The sequence below is a fragment of the Phoca vitulina genome, unplaced genomic scaffold, assembly GCF_004348235.1.
Source record: "Phoca vitulina isolate PV1807 unplaced genomic scaffold, GSC_HSeal_1.0 scaffold6, whole genome shotgun sequence".
Classification (NCBI taxonomy): Eukaryota; Metazoa; Chordata; class Mammalia; order Carnivora; family Phocidae; genus Phoca; species Phoca vitulina.
The window spans coordinates 53,383,901-53,399,041 of NW_022589709.1; the positions used below are offsets into that span (position 1 = coordinate 53,383,901).

Genomic DNA, 15,141 nt, shown 5'->3' on the forward strand with positions numbered 1-15,141 from the left:
AAATTCATAAAACGTATATGAAGGTTTTTGCTTGGGGCAGCAAAATATGTAGCATTTGCCTATTGAAGTTCACGACTTGATTCTTTCCCACTTCCCCAGGGGTCGTGTGTGTGCCTGCCATCTCGGAACCACTCTTCTTTTGAAAATCTGTCCTGTTAAATGAGTAACATATGTCAAAGGAGGAGAAATAATACCTTTGAATCGACCCGTAGCAGTTTTCCAGTAAACAAGGCCATCATGTAAGAGAGTCCTTTCTTTACTTATCAGTGCTTGCTTCCTAAACACATGGCCATTTTTGAGCTTTGTGTAGGTTTTGTTTTCGATCTTATTTAGGATCTCAAGCCATTTTTGATTTTTCTCATACTCGCTGACTTTTAAATCCACTGCTGCAATCATGTCTTTAATTAAGCACAGAGCTTTGCACAAGTCTTTATGTTCTTCACTTCTTTCTGTGTGGGAAAAAGAAAGAACACCATAGAATAAGCCAGAGTGCTGAGGAAGAATTTTTTTTTTTAGGTTTAAATGCAATTAAATTCATACAAAGAGCAAAAATCACACAACAAAAATGTTGGATTAGGTTCAAATACCTTATTATCACTCTGCACCCTTCCTCCCCAAAAAGAACTGTTACAAGATTTAATTATAAAAGATTTATTTATCAGATATGCTTGAGATGAAATACTATCAGTAACATGTCTGAGTTCTAAAGACAGGTCTGACCTTCCCCAAGAGTAGGGAATATGTTATATACTAACCTAGGCTTTCTTTCCACCTTCTCAGACAAAGGTAATCAAGTGATCCCTTCACTGAATTTCTTAGAACTCAGCCAAGCTGCAGGCCCAAATGAGGGTCCTCTCATGAAAGGGAGATGCAGGGGGACTTGGACTCATTTGCCTTCTTGGGTCTCACCCTCCATAAAAAAATATTCAAAATGGTATTTGAACATTTTTTCAACCTAAAAAAATGGGACAAGGCACTGTGCCTAGTGGGTCAGCCATACTCATGCCAACAGTAGACAATCATCAATTCCAGTGGTTACTCTTTAAAACACTGGCCATCTGCTCGTATCTCTCAATTATCTTTTTTTTTTTTTTAAGATTTTATTTATTTATTTTGACAGAGAGACAGCAGCGAGAGAGGGAACACAAGCAGGGGGAGTGGGAGAGGAAGAAGCAGGCTTCCCGCGGAGCAGGGAGCCTGATGCGGGACTCGATCCCAGGATCCTGGGATCATGACCTGAGCCGAAGGCAGACGCTTAACAACTGAGCCACCCAGGCGCCCCTCTCTCAATTATCTTAAGAAAAAGCTCTGGAGGAGTTTCTGGAACAACCTCCTAGAACCCCAGATGACACTGAATTTAACTACTGTCTTATTGGATGATAAGGAAAACCTAGTTCATGTTTATTGAGGGAAACCAAAGAGAAAGTTAAGAGGTCAGAAGATGCCAGAAGGAGAAAAGAAAAACTGGCAGAGAAAACAAACCCTATGGCAGCAGAAATCAACACGCAGAAACAGCAGTCAAATGAGATGAGAACAAATCCTCAAACAGTCTGAACATTTCCAGGTTCTCGGTGTCCTACATGCATGAAGGTTGTTCCAGAAAATCAAGGAACAGATCCTGACAGGGATCTTTCACAAGGAAGATGCTTTCTTTCTCACTGTCTGTGAAAGTATCCTCCTTGCTACACTTACCAACCCGCAAAAGGTTCTCCTTTCCAAAGAGTGTATTTCATAAATAGGAACGGGGAGTAAAGAAAATCAAAGTTGAGTTACAAGGTAACTTGGGGTGAGACCAAGAAAAGGCTCAGTCTTTTGACCATCAGGGACAAATTACTGTCTTGTAATGGTGGGCTACCCTAAGTGATGCAACATCGGCCTCACCTGGGAGTCTTGCTAGGGACCTTGGGTTGCACCTCACACCTCAGCGAAGCAGAATCTGCATGGAAGCAAGATCTGCAGGAGAGGACTATGCCTAATGAAGTTTGAGAAGCACTGCCCTAACTGAGTCACACAAACCAATGATCCCAGGAGCCAGAGAGAGCAAGAACGGACCACTGGTAAGATCTGACCTAAGGAAGCAGTGTCCATTCACTCAGCCATCATGACAGCTATACCCGGAAAGCCCTAAGTCATGCTGATCATTTCTGACACGCAGTAGTTAATGACTGTTATTCGGTCTACCAGGAATTTGGCATGGGATAATTCTTAGAGTAGCAGTAGCTGACTTAACACAATCTGGCAGATTTTAGTCTTTGAGGTATTGTATTTAACTCTACCCTTAAGACAATATGAACATCGTACAAACTGAAAGCCTTAATTTTGTTTTCATTATTTTGCTGAGAACATTTATGAGGCTTTTCTCTTCATATTGTGCTGATATTTTCTTTTATGTTGAATTACAGGGGGCACTAAAAATGGGATACAAGGAACAGAGGTTACCATTCCTGCCTGAACTTAGTTCTTAATGTGACTGAAAAAAGGAAACACTAATTCATGCATTTCTACATGCCTAGACCGCTTCCCCAAAAAAGGATGTTAGAGGTTGACTTTTTAGAGGGGGCATTTAAGATCTCATTACCCCTTTCATTACGTCCAAGTCAATTGGTCATAACGAAGGTAATAAAAACAGCTCCCATTGGGTGAGTCCTTTGTTTACACCAGGCTCTGCTCTGGGCATTTTATGCAACGATCTCATTTAATCCTCACAACAATTCCCTGAGGATTATTAGTCTCACTTAGTAATGGAGAAAACCGAGGCTCCTTTAATGAATGTGCCCAACAAATGAGCCGCAAAACCAGTATATGCAATAGCAATGCAAGTTCACATGATTCCAAACCCAGGCCCTTGTTAACCAAACACACCACCATCCGACAAATAATTTACTCAAGATCAATAAGCTAGCTGGAGGAACAGGCATTTTTATTTATTCGTTCATTGCACTGGTATGTTCTTATTTATTGATAGACTCTTCTGTACCAGTCACTGCACTAGGCATTCAAGATCCAGTTGTGAACCAGACAGACACAGGCCTTCTTGATCCTTTAAGGAGCTTACAGTTCAGCCATGTGCATTATTAGCTTCTTAAAAGATGCCTAGATGTTACCCCTGGGACTTGATGAACTGACAGAGTGAAGAATAGCTCCCTCAAAAATCATTCTCAATCTAATAATTCACTGCTTGGAAGATGTGACATCTGGTGATAGGATCCATGGGGTATGTTTCATCAGACTACTGATAAGGTAACAGGAAGATGAGGAAGCAGAGGTATTAAGAAGATCTGGACACAGCGAAACTGAAGAGGGGATAGGCAGGTTCAAAGTACGAAGAACGCTACTTGGCTTAGGCTGCCTGGAGCAATTCAGACTACTGCCCAAGCTACATTATAAAAAATATCTTCTCAAAAAGGATCCAAATCCTAAGACTCTAAAAGTTTTTCCCTAATCAACAATCTTCATAAATCACAGGCCACAAGCATTTGTATCTGTTGATGACACCTCGGCTATGTTTAAAATTAATGCAAGAGGCAAATGTTTATCCCAGAAGTTATGACTCACCCTTTGTGTACTGCAAAATCCTTTCCACCAGGACAGGGTATTTTGTGATGCGCTGAGTGACTAGCAGAATGCATTCTGGAATTCCTCGGCGTCGAGCCAAAAGATTATTATTTCGAAGCTTAAAAAATACATATATACATTTTTATATACACAAACTGTGTTTTCTTTTTAGGTCTGAGTTTAATAATACAAAGAATCTGCCATTATATCATTCTATTCAGATACAACGTAATATGCATTATCATTAATTAAAACTTGATTCATTGTCGGGGCATCTGGGTGGCTCAGTCGGTTAAGCGACTGCCTTCGGTTCAGGGCATGATCCTGGGGTCCTGGGATCGAGCCCCACATCAGGCTCCCTGCTTAGCGGAGACCCTGCTTCTCCCTCTCCCTCTACCTGCTGCTCCCCCTGCTTGTGCCCTCTCTCTGTCAAATACATAAATAAAATCTTTAAAAAATAAAATAAAACTTGATTCATTGTCATTAAATTGTACACTTTGTCATTAATCTATCAATAATCTCACTCTCGAAGATTAAGAAGTTTCAAGTTACACTGATATATTTGCAGTTAATTCCAAAAGTAAGCAAGTTTCACTAAGTGTTAAGATTTATGAAGAGCAAAAGTTCTGGAAAATATTCACAAATCAAAGTCACATTTTGAGTGTGAGTTTGCAATTAACTGTTGGTTTTTCTAACCAGTCTTCCTCTACATTTGTTATTCTCCATCACAGCACTTACAATTCCCTCTAATCAGGTCAACTTTTTTCCTAAAAATTTCATAGTATTCTTTAAGTTTTCAAGTTCTCAATACTCATGTATGGGGTGTGGGGGAGGAGGAGTATCTCCTAACATTCTTAAAATAAAAGAAAAAATGTATAATCCATCTAACTCTAAAGGACAAATTTCTTCAACACATAAACTTAACACCAAAAAATAAATAAAGGGATGGGGAACAATCAAATTAAAAGAGATTTAAAAGATACAACTCTGATACACAATATGTAAACTTTAGTTGAATTCTGATTTAAGCAATCCAATTTCCTTTCATTTTTTAGGGAAATCTGAATACTGACCAGCTGTCTGAAGATATTAAAGAATAATTCTTACCTTAATTGTGCTAATGTCATTGTAATTTTTAAAAGATGCATTGTTTAGAAATACATATTACATACATGTGAAATTATATGATGTTCTGGATTTGCTTCAAATTAATCCGGGGGGGTGGGGTGGATTCTGTATTTTCACTAAGGTTCTTCTGATTTATTACTTCTCAGGACATAAAACGACAACCCAGGATATTACAAAGGTGCTCAGAAGGTTGGAGGACACTTTACAAATATAAGATACAAAAGGAAATGATTTGGGAGAAATATTTTACTAAGACAGAAAAAGAGATTTTCCATCTTTGCCACAGGCCTATCTCTTTCTTCTCCTTCCTTTGAAAATCAGCACCTCGATGTGAAACTTGTTAAGGTCATGTAACAAGAAAGCATGAACTATTTCCCTGCGCTGGCTTACCACTTTGCAATAGTTTAAAAATACTTGCCTTAATAAAATTCTGAAACTTTTTATTTTGCTGGAGTTCTTTAAAGAGGTTAACAGCTTCTTTGTGATGGCTACAGAATTCTCCATATATTTTCTTCATTTGATTTGCATTTTCTTCTGAAAACTGAGAATGACATTTCAATGATGGTTTATACATTTAATTAGTTCTAAACACTGAAAAGAACATGCTATTTTCATATATTTCAACATACTTTTGGCAAATAAAGAATAAACATAAAATTTCTGAACACAATCCCTTCTTTTCCCCAGACACCTTTTAAATTAAACTAAGAAGTTGCCAAGAGGTAAGGGGAAGACATCAACCTATTGGGGTTATACGCTATTGGACTAATTCAATTATCACATAGCCAAATGAAAAACTTTTTTTTTAGGTGTTTGTGCAACTTTATCATTTCAACTTATTGTTCTATTACTTTGCTAGACTGAAGAAAAGCTATGTTGCAACATTTGGGGGTTCTCAAGAAGGTTTGGCCTCTCATGGGTTGACATTTACATTTGGTGAACTGACCATGTCCATGGACTCAGTCCTCAATTTGGAATTTGATTTTTGTCAATACATCACAAAAGGGAAAGGCAGGTAAAAGGGAAAGATGAATAATCGGAATGCCAATTTATTAACTAATGGACCAAAGTAGAGACATGGGCTGGATATTTCAATAAACTTAATTTGTGGAAACATCTCTGTAGAAACTTCTAGATGGGAACCAAATCAGATTAATAAGGTGGTATGGAGGAAACAAACTGAATTACTTGAATGTCAATGTTTTACCCTCTGCCACATTCAATATTATCCCAACAGAAACTAAAACACAGCCACCCAGCCCCTGACAAGTACTTCAACTTACATCCCCATCTCTGATCTTTTCATCTTTGCTTACGGTTTCATCTATGCTTGAGGCAAGTATGTCTCAAGAGCTGATTCTTAAATTACCTATGATTGCTAAAAACAAGACAGAAACAAAAACAAACAAACAAACAAAAACTTAGATACTAAACTAACAAAGTATACACAGGCCTTCTATGCTGACAACTATATAATGCTGGTGAAAAAAAATCAAAGATGTAAATCAATGGAGAGATATATCATGTTCATAGATTGGAAGACCCAACATAGTAAAGATGTCAATTTTCCCAAATTGATCTACAGGTTTAACGCAATCCTCCTCAGAATCTCAGCAAGTTTTTTCTTAAAAAAACATACAGACAAGATTATTATACAATTTAGATGGAAAGATAAAATAAAAGAATAGCTAAAAACCATTTTGAAAAAAAATAAAGTAGAAGGACTCAGTCTACTCAATTTTAAGACTTATTATATAGCTACAATAATTAAGACTGTGTGAAAGGACAGACACATAGATTAGCGAAACAGAGTAGGAGCCCAAAATGCCCAGTGGATTTTTGACAGAGGAGCAAAAACAATTCAGTGGAGCAAGGATGGTACTTCCAACAAACGGCATTGGGGCAATTAGACATCCATAGATCAAAAACAAAAAGTGAATCTTGACATGTGGCTCATATCTTAAACAAAAATTAACTCAAAATGGATCACAGACTTAAATGTAAAACACAAAACTGTAAAACTTTTACAAAAATACATAGGAGAAAATCTTTTGAGATCTCAGGCTAAACAAAAAGTTCTTAGACTTAAAACCAAAACCATGACCTTTAAAAAGAAAAACTAAAAGAATGGACTTCATCAAACTCAGAGAATGAGAGAACAAGTTACAGACTTAAGAAAATGTTTGCAAATCACATAGCTGACAAAGGACTAGGATCTAGAATATATAAAGAAATTTCACTATTCAACAGTAAGAAAACAAACAATCCAATTAGAAAATGGTCAAAAGACATGAGCCAACCTTTTATCAGAGAGGATATACAGATGGCAAATAAGCACATGAAAGATGTTGAACATCATCAGATATGGGGGAATTATAATTTAAATCACAGTGAGTTATCCATATATGTCTTTCAGAATAGCTAAAATGAAAAATAGTGACAATGCCAAATGCTGGTGAGGATGCAGAGAAACTGGATTACTTGTAACTGTTGATGAGGGTGTAAAATCATACAACCACTCTGGAAAATAGTTGGCAGTCTCTCACAAAATTAAGCATGCAACTACCATACAATCCAGAAATTAAGACACCCACATATTTATCCCAGAGAAATGAAAACTATATATATACACATACACACACACACACACACACACACACACACACATATATCTTTAAGCATATTTGTATCAATGAACTTAACTCCTCCATTTTTAGTAAATAAACCAACAGCTGAACTCTATTATTGTGTGCTACACAGTGAAATGGATTCAAAATCAGTCTTTTGGAGAAGATGGCATTTTGGTATTTATCAAGAGAAAGTCAAACTAAGCTAACTAGGGATGCCTCTCCATGACTTTCCCCAAGTGCTCCAAGGGACTGCAAAACATGGCATGCAAGCGAATTCCCTAGTGTTTTGTTCCTAAGTGACCCATTCATTCAGTAGATATTTATGGGACCAAGCACTGTTCTAAGTGAAATTAGTTTGATGAATTATTAAATGAAATTCATTAAATTAAATTCATTAAATAAATGAATACATTAGTAATCAAATCAACAAGAATCCCTGCTTTACTGGGACTTACAAAATAGTGATGATAAAAAGCTTCCCCAGGTGTCACTACAGAGGTCTCAAGAAATCATATGCCTAACCCATTGTTCAGAGAGCAGATTTTGATTCAAACCTCAGTCAGGCTACTTAGGAGATAAGTGAACTTGAGAAAACCATTACCTTCTCCATGCCCCAGTTTCTGTATTCGCACAATGGGGAAGATAATATCTACCCTATATAGAGAGTTGTGAAGGGAAAGGAGGTAGTATACATACAAGTACTCAGGAAACTGCTCGCTCTATGAGGGTCACTGAATACATGTTATTTAACTTCTCTATTACCATCTATATCACAGAAAACCCCTTGCAAAGGGATCAGAAGGCCAATACGAATTGTCAAAATTTTGTTTTCTCTTTTCTATTAGAAGAGTAGCACAGTCCATTCTCATGATGCTTCAAACATCCCACACACCTAAAAAGTGCCTCCTTTTAGTGACATTTGCTGTGTTGTCCCCCAGGCAGGAACACTAAGGCTTTAATGATAACAGATCTTCCTCCCTCTTCCTAAGATGAGCCAACATCCATCTTGGCGATAGTGGCATGACTACCACGGTTCCACGGGGGGAGCCCTGTTATCACAGAGCCACCACATCAAGAAGTCTACACAGAATTTTCATAAGAAATTTAGATATGACTGTGACTCCTGGTGGAGAGAGGGATGGGGATCATCCCACCAGGTCCTGAGACTCACAGAAGTCAGTCACTGGCTGGTAAAGCTCTCAGGCACCAGGCACACAAAGGGGTATTGAACAAAAGAAAACCAACCAATCCCATCTGGCAGTAATGGTAAAGCAATTCCAGTTCTTCACAGGCTTTTAACATTGTAGAGAGTCAGCAAACCTTTAGGTTTTTGAGGTTAGGGCCCTTAAACCTCCCTTACCTGCTGCACTAGAATATCTCCAATTTGGTTGATGACGAAATTCCTGTCATCACCAGCACAGGACTCCTGCCTTCGCTCCTTCATACTATAAAAGAAATGCCTATGGATTTCAAGTAACTCATCTAAGCAGGGGAAGATTTTATCCACGGTGCTGTGATCAAGCTGCAGCTCCTCCTTCATTCCTTTCCTGAAGATCTCAGACATGATGAGCAGGGTCTGGATATGATGCATCTCTGTTTGCATCAGCTCTGAAACACACATGCAGAAAGAAGCTTGGACAACGAAGTACTCCAGTGACCTACATTAGCGGCTAAACACTGAATGTTATACAAATTAAAAAAAAAAGGGGGGGGGGAATGTTTATGAACAATGACATTCTTCCGCTATAAAAGTCAGCATTGATCCCACTTTCTCCAGAAGAAAACAAAGTGTGATGATGAAGGGACATTGTGGATAAAGTGAAAAAACAGCCCACAGAATGGGAGTCAGATCCTTCTTCAAGGCCTCCATGCTTGCTGTTCCAGCTGCCTGAGATGTTTTCTTCCCCAATCCACCTAGCTCCTTCTTAAAGTCGTCCAGGTCTCTTCGAATATTACCTGTCTCTTAAGTCTCCCCTGTATACCCTAACGTTTCATAGCCCTTGTCCCCCTGTTTGATATGTATTTTTCTTTTCAGCACTTATCACTACCTACAACCTATTATGTATTCTACACATATCCTGTACTACACTGTAGGTTATGTCCTCTGTCTTCCCACAGCAAAGTGAGTTCATGAGAGCAGAAAATCTGTACATTCTGCTCGCTGTTATTTCCCCGGTTTCCAGACTTAATGCCTGGCATACAATAGGTGCTAATATTTGTTGGAAAGTATACAGTATTTTATTTATTTCTCAGAACCAAGATAAGTAGATGTTCTTATCTGTACTTCTAGATGAATAAACTGTGCCAAAAGGTTGTACATAACTTGCTCTAAACCTCAAAGCAAGTAATGAGGCTTCTTTGAAAGAAGAAAAGGTGAAGGAGGGCAGTGGGCCAGCCTAGGGAGAGAGATCAGACTTCTTATGTGGGTAGAGTCAATAGACAGAAACTAGGGGAGAGGAATTTCAGATCTTAGCACAGATTAATAGATTTAAAATGCAATGTCTATGGAAAGAATTTCTAGAAAATGGAGGTGTTCAAGAAAAATGTGTATGATCAGGTTGCCGGGCTATGGTAACGATGATTTAAATACTACAGGGAACATGGAATCAGATGTTTTTCAATGACCTTACTTGGTCTTCAAATATCAATTTTTAATAAAGTGTGGCTGCCAATGACGCTAATTACTAAGCTTCTGTGGAAAAAGTAATGCTGGCATTTCCAGTAAAAGGACTGAAAAAAAATTTTTTAATGCAAGAAAAATATCTCATAAGGGACTCGCATCCAGAGTATAAAAACAAGTGTTACAACTCAACAGTAAAAAGACAAAATGAACAAAAAAAAACCCACTTCAATAGGGGCAAAAGATTTGAACAGATGTTTCTCCAAAGAGATATACGAATGACCAATGAGTACGTGGAAAGATGCTTAACATCATTAGCCCGCAGGAAAATGCAAATCAAAACCAAAATGAGACACCACTTCACACACACTAGGCTAACTGGAATAAAACAGGTGGACAATAAAGAAGTGTTGGTAGGGATGTGGAGAAAGCAAAATCCTCAGTATATCACTGGTGGGTGGGTAAAATGGTAAAACATCTACTTATCTTGGTTCTGAGAAATAAATAAAATACTGTATACTTTCCAACAAATATTAGCACCTATTGTATGCCAGGCATTAAGTCTGGAAACCAGGGAAATAACAGCGAGCAAAATGTACAGATTTTCTGCTCTCATGAACTCACTTTGCTGTGGGAAGACAGAGGACACAGCCTACAGTGTTTGGAAAACAGTCTGACAGTTCTTCCCATGGGTTGAACATAAAGTTACTATGTGACCCCAAAAGTGGCAATAGTCCAAAATGACCATCCACTGATAAAATGACCATTAAATGATAATTAAATAAAACATAGGATATTTACAGTAAAATAATTTACAGCCATAAAAAAGAATGAAGTATTGATATACAACACAGATGAACCTTGAAAACAATATGCTAAGCACAAGAAGCCACCATATATCATACAACTCCATTTATGCCAAATACCCAGAGGAGGAAAATCCATAGGGACAAGCAGATGAATGGCTGCTGGGGCTAGCGGGAGAAAACACGGGGAGTGAATGCTAAGGGCACAGGGTTTCTTTTTGGAGGAATGCAGATGCTCTGGAATTAGACAGTTGATGGTTGCACAACTTCATGAACATACTAAAAACTACTAAACTCTACACTGTAATGGAGTGAATTTTATGGTATATGAATTCTATCTCAATTATAAAAATGCATCACGAGGGGAAATAATTCATGATTTGTGGGAGAACCATAAGTACAATTCTAGATTAGTATTTTGGACTCAGATATTAGGAAGACTCTAAAATATTAGCCACAGAGGGTAAACAAATCTCAATGTAGCTTCATTATTTTATCATAAACAAAAATCTCTTTAACCCACTAACTTCAAGTTATTATTTCCTGCCATGTTTTTCGCACCTACTCTGTACTAAAAGCACCTATTCATATCGATTCATTTAATCCTTTTATCTAATTATCCATTATGACCCAAAGAATAGGAATGATTTTTCTCATCCTTTGAAGAAAGACAACGAAGGGGAGCCTGGGTGGCTCAGTTGGTTAAGTATCTGCCTTCGGCTCAGGTCATGATCTCAGGGTCCTGGAATAGAGCCCTATGTGGGGTTCCCTGCTCAGCAGGGAGTCTGCTTCTCTCCCTCTCCCTCTGCCGCTGCCCCTGCTTGTGCTCACTCTGTCTGTCAAATAAATAAGATCTTAAAAAAAAATAAAGACAATGAAGAGAAGAGTGAAGGATTTCCTCTGGAATACAAGGCCCTCTAACCCCAAAGGCCATGCTGTGAACTGCACAACATGATAATTCATCCCAAATGGGTTAGATTATTTTTAATATATGAAATCAAGAAGTAAGTGAAGAAAAATTACAATATAATACAAACTACATGAGAAATAAAAGGGACAGTATCTTCCCACCTATACAGCCCTGGACAGATTTCAAACCAGGCTCGTACATCATCCCACGTGACCTGCCTAACCATCAACCTGACAAGGTGAGAAGGAATCCTTGTCACCATGGACTTTGTGGCCCATACCTGCAAACAAAGAACTAGTAAAAACTAAGAGTGAGTCCCATCTTTCAAGTAGGGTACCCTCTTGGAAGCACTTCTGAGGATCTACTTTGCATTTTAAAATTATTTCAACTTCATTTTTCTCTAACCAGTCGATAATTTAACTTCCCCTAATTCAGATTGCATCCACTCCCCATAGTAGGAAGTAGTAAAATCTCAGAGTTGAAATTCACACTTAGGACTGCAGAACGCAGGCCCACATTGCTCATATCCAGGTGCTGCCCATCCCACCGCAGTCTACGTGAAGGGTACCTGATGGTGTGTGCAGGCAAGCTGCAGAGCTGTGTACCAAGCAGCCCTGTCTGCCCTACATTAAAATATGTGAAAACTTACAGTGATTCTCAGAAGTATAGGCCATGTGTAAGTAAACTTGAAAAGGATCTGAGAAATAAAATTCGCTTTGTATCACGTACATACAATGCTTCAATTAAGCCTCACATTTTAAACGTGATTATCATTATCCCCATTTTAAAGACAGAGAAACTAAGACCCAGGTGAATTAAACCATTTGTCTGAATCAAGTAACTAGAAAGGACTGAGATTTGAACCCACATCTGTATGACGGTAAATTCCATGCTCTTTCCCCTATACCACCCTGCTTAGTCCAAGAGCATATTTTAAATGCTTACCGAAAATGACATCTTGTCTTTTGATGACATCTTTCTCCTGCTTACTGCAAAATGAGGGATCCACCACCAGACTCCAAGATTCTGCTTCCAGCTCCTGGGCATCACTGCTGAGGTCACTCCACAGAGAAGAATCCACGACATCTAGCGTGCCCACGGAACACAAAAGCCAGAAGTGGAATAACACAAAGACCTTTCCAAGTACCCATGTCTATAGATTCATCACACAAAATAAACCTGCTTTGAACACAAAAACAGCTAAGCCAAAATACTGTTGATGTGGGGCAGAAACATCTAGAAACCAAACTGGTGAAAGGATCCAAATCAAGGCAGCTCGCAAGAAAGCAAAGAATCATTAAAAGAGTGATGGTGTATATGTCTAAAAAAAAAAAAGACATTTAAAGATTCTTTTGTTTGTTTTGGTGTGGTCTATTTTAGTTCTTTTATTTTTGGTAAATTTCTGAGTCCATAATGTGCTTACAGAATCTTGAACACACACTATCTTTTGCCCCAGGTTACTCTGCACTGTTTACTCAAATCTGAGTTTTGTACTTGTCCACCTGATTTGCTCTTGACTTGGCTCACTGTCCTTAATATAAACAAGAAAGCAGGGTACAAGGGCTCAAGTCACAGGAGAGTACAGATTTTTTTTGACAGAATTTGATATCACACACCCATACTCCTTCCAGGAAAACTAAATCCTATTTGCCCAAACAGCACTCCTGAGAGAGAGTCCAGCTCAGAGGAGTCAGCATGAGAGGACAATGGATTGAAAGACTCAAGTTTAAAATAAAAGCAATAGATACCGGGGAAAGTGTCCATCCCTCACCTCACTGCTCTCCTTTTCTCTGGTCCTCCTTCACTTATTGATACAGCTTGGATACAACACGCAGTTCACCAGATTAAATCCTATCTTACAAAATATGCTTTTAAAAAATGCTTTTATTCCCCTAGAAGTAGGGGGCAACAGATGGGGATAAGTATCTCAGAAATCTAGGCAAGTGCAGTCTTAACTAAGTGAAGTACGTATTTTTAACATATGATCCTTATTCCAATTCATCAGTAGTTCTAAAACCTTATAAACAGTAACAAGCACACAATGTATTTCATTCTCTTATCTTCATGCCACACGTCTATTTAATATATCATATATCCTTGGCCACTACCTGGGAGTATTCACTGAGGCTAAATTTTCATTTATCAAAAGAACCTATACCAAAAAGACACCATGAAACAGAATTCTTTAAAACACACACACACAGAATATGTTTGATCCTTCAGGAAATATTCCTTCTGGCAATTCCTCCCAGAAACAAACGTGTCTTCTCATCACCTTCCATTAAGAAGGACTCCGTGGAGGGAGAAGAGCCCATGGACTGTAGCAGCTCATCGGAATGAGACCTGCTTCTCCAGGTGTTCCCGTCACTCTCAGACTCCAGGGTTGGCCCCAACCTTCTGAAGCTGGAGGGAAGGAGGGAGACGAGTCAGTTCCAGCAGTGGCTCTGAGATGTGAAGGCTCGGGCGGTTTCTCATCTTACCTTTCCAAGGCAGTGCCTGGAACACTTCTAGACAAAGGATGGGCCTGTGCCGAAGCTTCTTTTCTCCCGGTGGGCAATCCAATAGGCATGGAGGAAGAAGGGTGCAATGAGAGACCAGCTTGTGGGATGTCTCGAAATGAAGAGTCTAGAAATAAGAGATGGGCGCTTCATGTGATTTTCACAGAGGGCAGTAATTACAAGGAGTCACTCAAAAGCCAAGGAGTGAAACACTGGAATGGCGGCTGCTGATATGTCGCATGCCCAGCCTTGACACCAGTCTCCTTGCCACCTCCTGACATCTGTTTCAAATGTCCCTTCCATTTCACACCCTCCTGATACCCATGCAGCAGGCCTGCTTCAGCACAGCCACTTGGAGACTGTGGGTGGCTGGGATTACACAAACAAGAAGATGGAATGGGGAAACACTGAGAGAGCTTTCCCATAAACCACTGCTTGTACTCCTTCCAGCCAGCTTTAAATAGATGCAAGGTGTTATTAGCACTATTAGTAGAAGGCATATTGTATGTTTCAACAATCATACACACATACACACAGAACCATGTCAGCGGATTGGAATGATGCTGGGGAGTCTGTTCTTTAGGGGGTGAGAACTTCAGGCAAATGAAACCTGCAAGTCAAGCTGAGCTCTTCTCTCTCACAGACTGAAAACTAAAGGGTGCTTCAATACCTTTCTGGTTTCTTCCAAACTTCTTCTCAACACTTTCTTCTAAATAGTTACGGGCATATATGTTTTTACACTTGATGTGTACCATACATGACCCTCAGGAAATATTTCAATCCTACAATATCAGAGATAGAGCACACACCTTCTCAAGCAGAAGAGAATCAATACTTACATGGAACCCCGGGATATTACAAAGAATTTTATACATGTATGATTTGGTTTGATTTTCATGACTCCCAGAGAAGGAATTTTATCAATTATAAGGTCCTTTTATTTTCATGCCGAACCTTATGAAATTGACAAGCACCTCCCAACTACAATCAAAGG

At 38.9% G+C, this 15,141-nt stretch overlaps 1 protein-coding gene across 14 annotated transcripts in view; it reads right to left on the reverse strand.

Annotated features, from left to right (window-relative positions):
- Window positions 1–15,141, reverse strand: part of ARHGEF28 (Rho guanine nucleotide exchange factor 28) — a 307,933-nt gene that overhangs the window by 55,385 nt on the left and 237,407 nt on the right. For all 14 annotated transcript variants that reach the window (XR_004299393.1, XR_004299394.1, XM_032404209.1 and 11 more), the window contains 7 exons: window positions 14,130–14,274; window positions 13,925–14,052; window positions 12,595–12,735; window positions 8,674–8,921; window positions 5,102–5,224; window positions 3,556–3,673; window positions 195–449 (listed from right to left, as the gene is read on the reverse strand). Coding sequence is in view for 12 of the 14 variants with exons in the window: in XM_032404209.1 (XP_032260100.1) it covers window positions 195–449; window positions 3,556–3,673; window positions 5,102–5,224; window positions 8,674–8,921; window positions 12,595–12,735; window positions 13,925–14,052; window positions 14,130–14,274 (1,158 nt within the window). In the remaining 2 variants the exon portion in view is untranslated. The remainder of the gene's footprint in view (window positions 1–194; window positions 450–3,555; window positions 3,674–5,101; window positions 5,225–8,673; window positions 8,922–12,594; window positions 12,736–13,924; window positions 14,053–14,129; window positions 14,275–15,141) is intronic.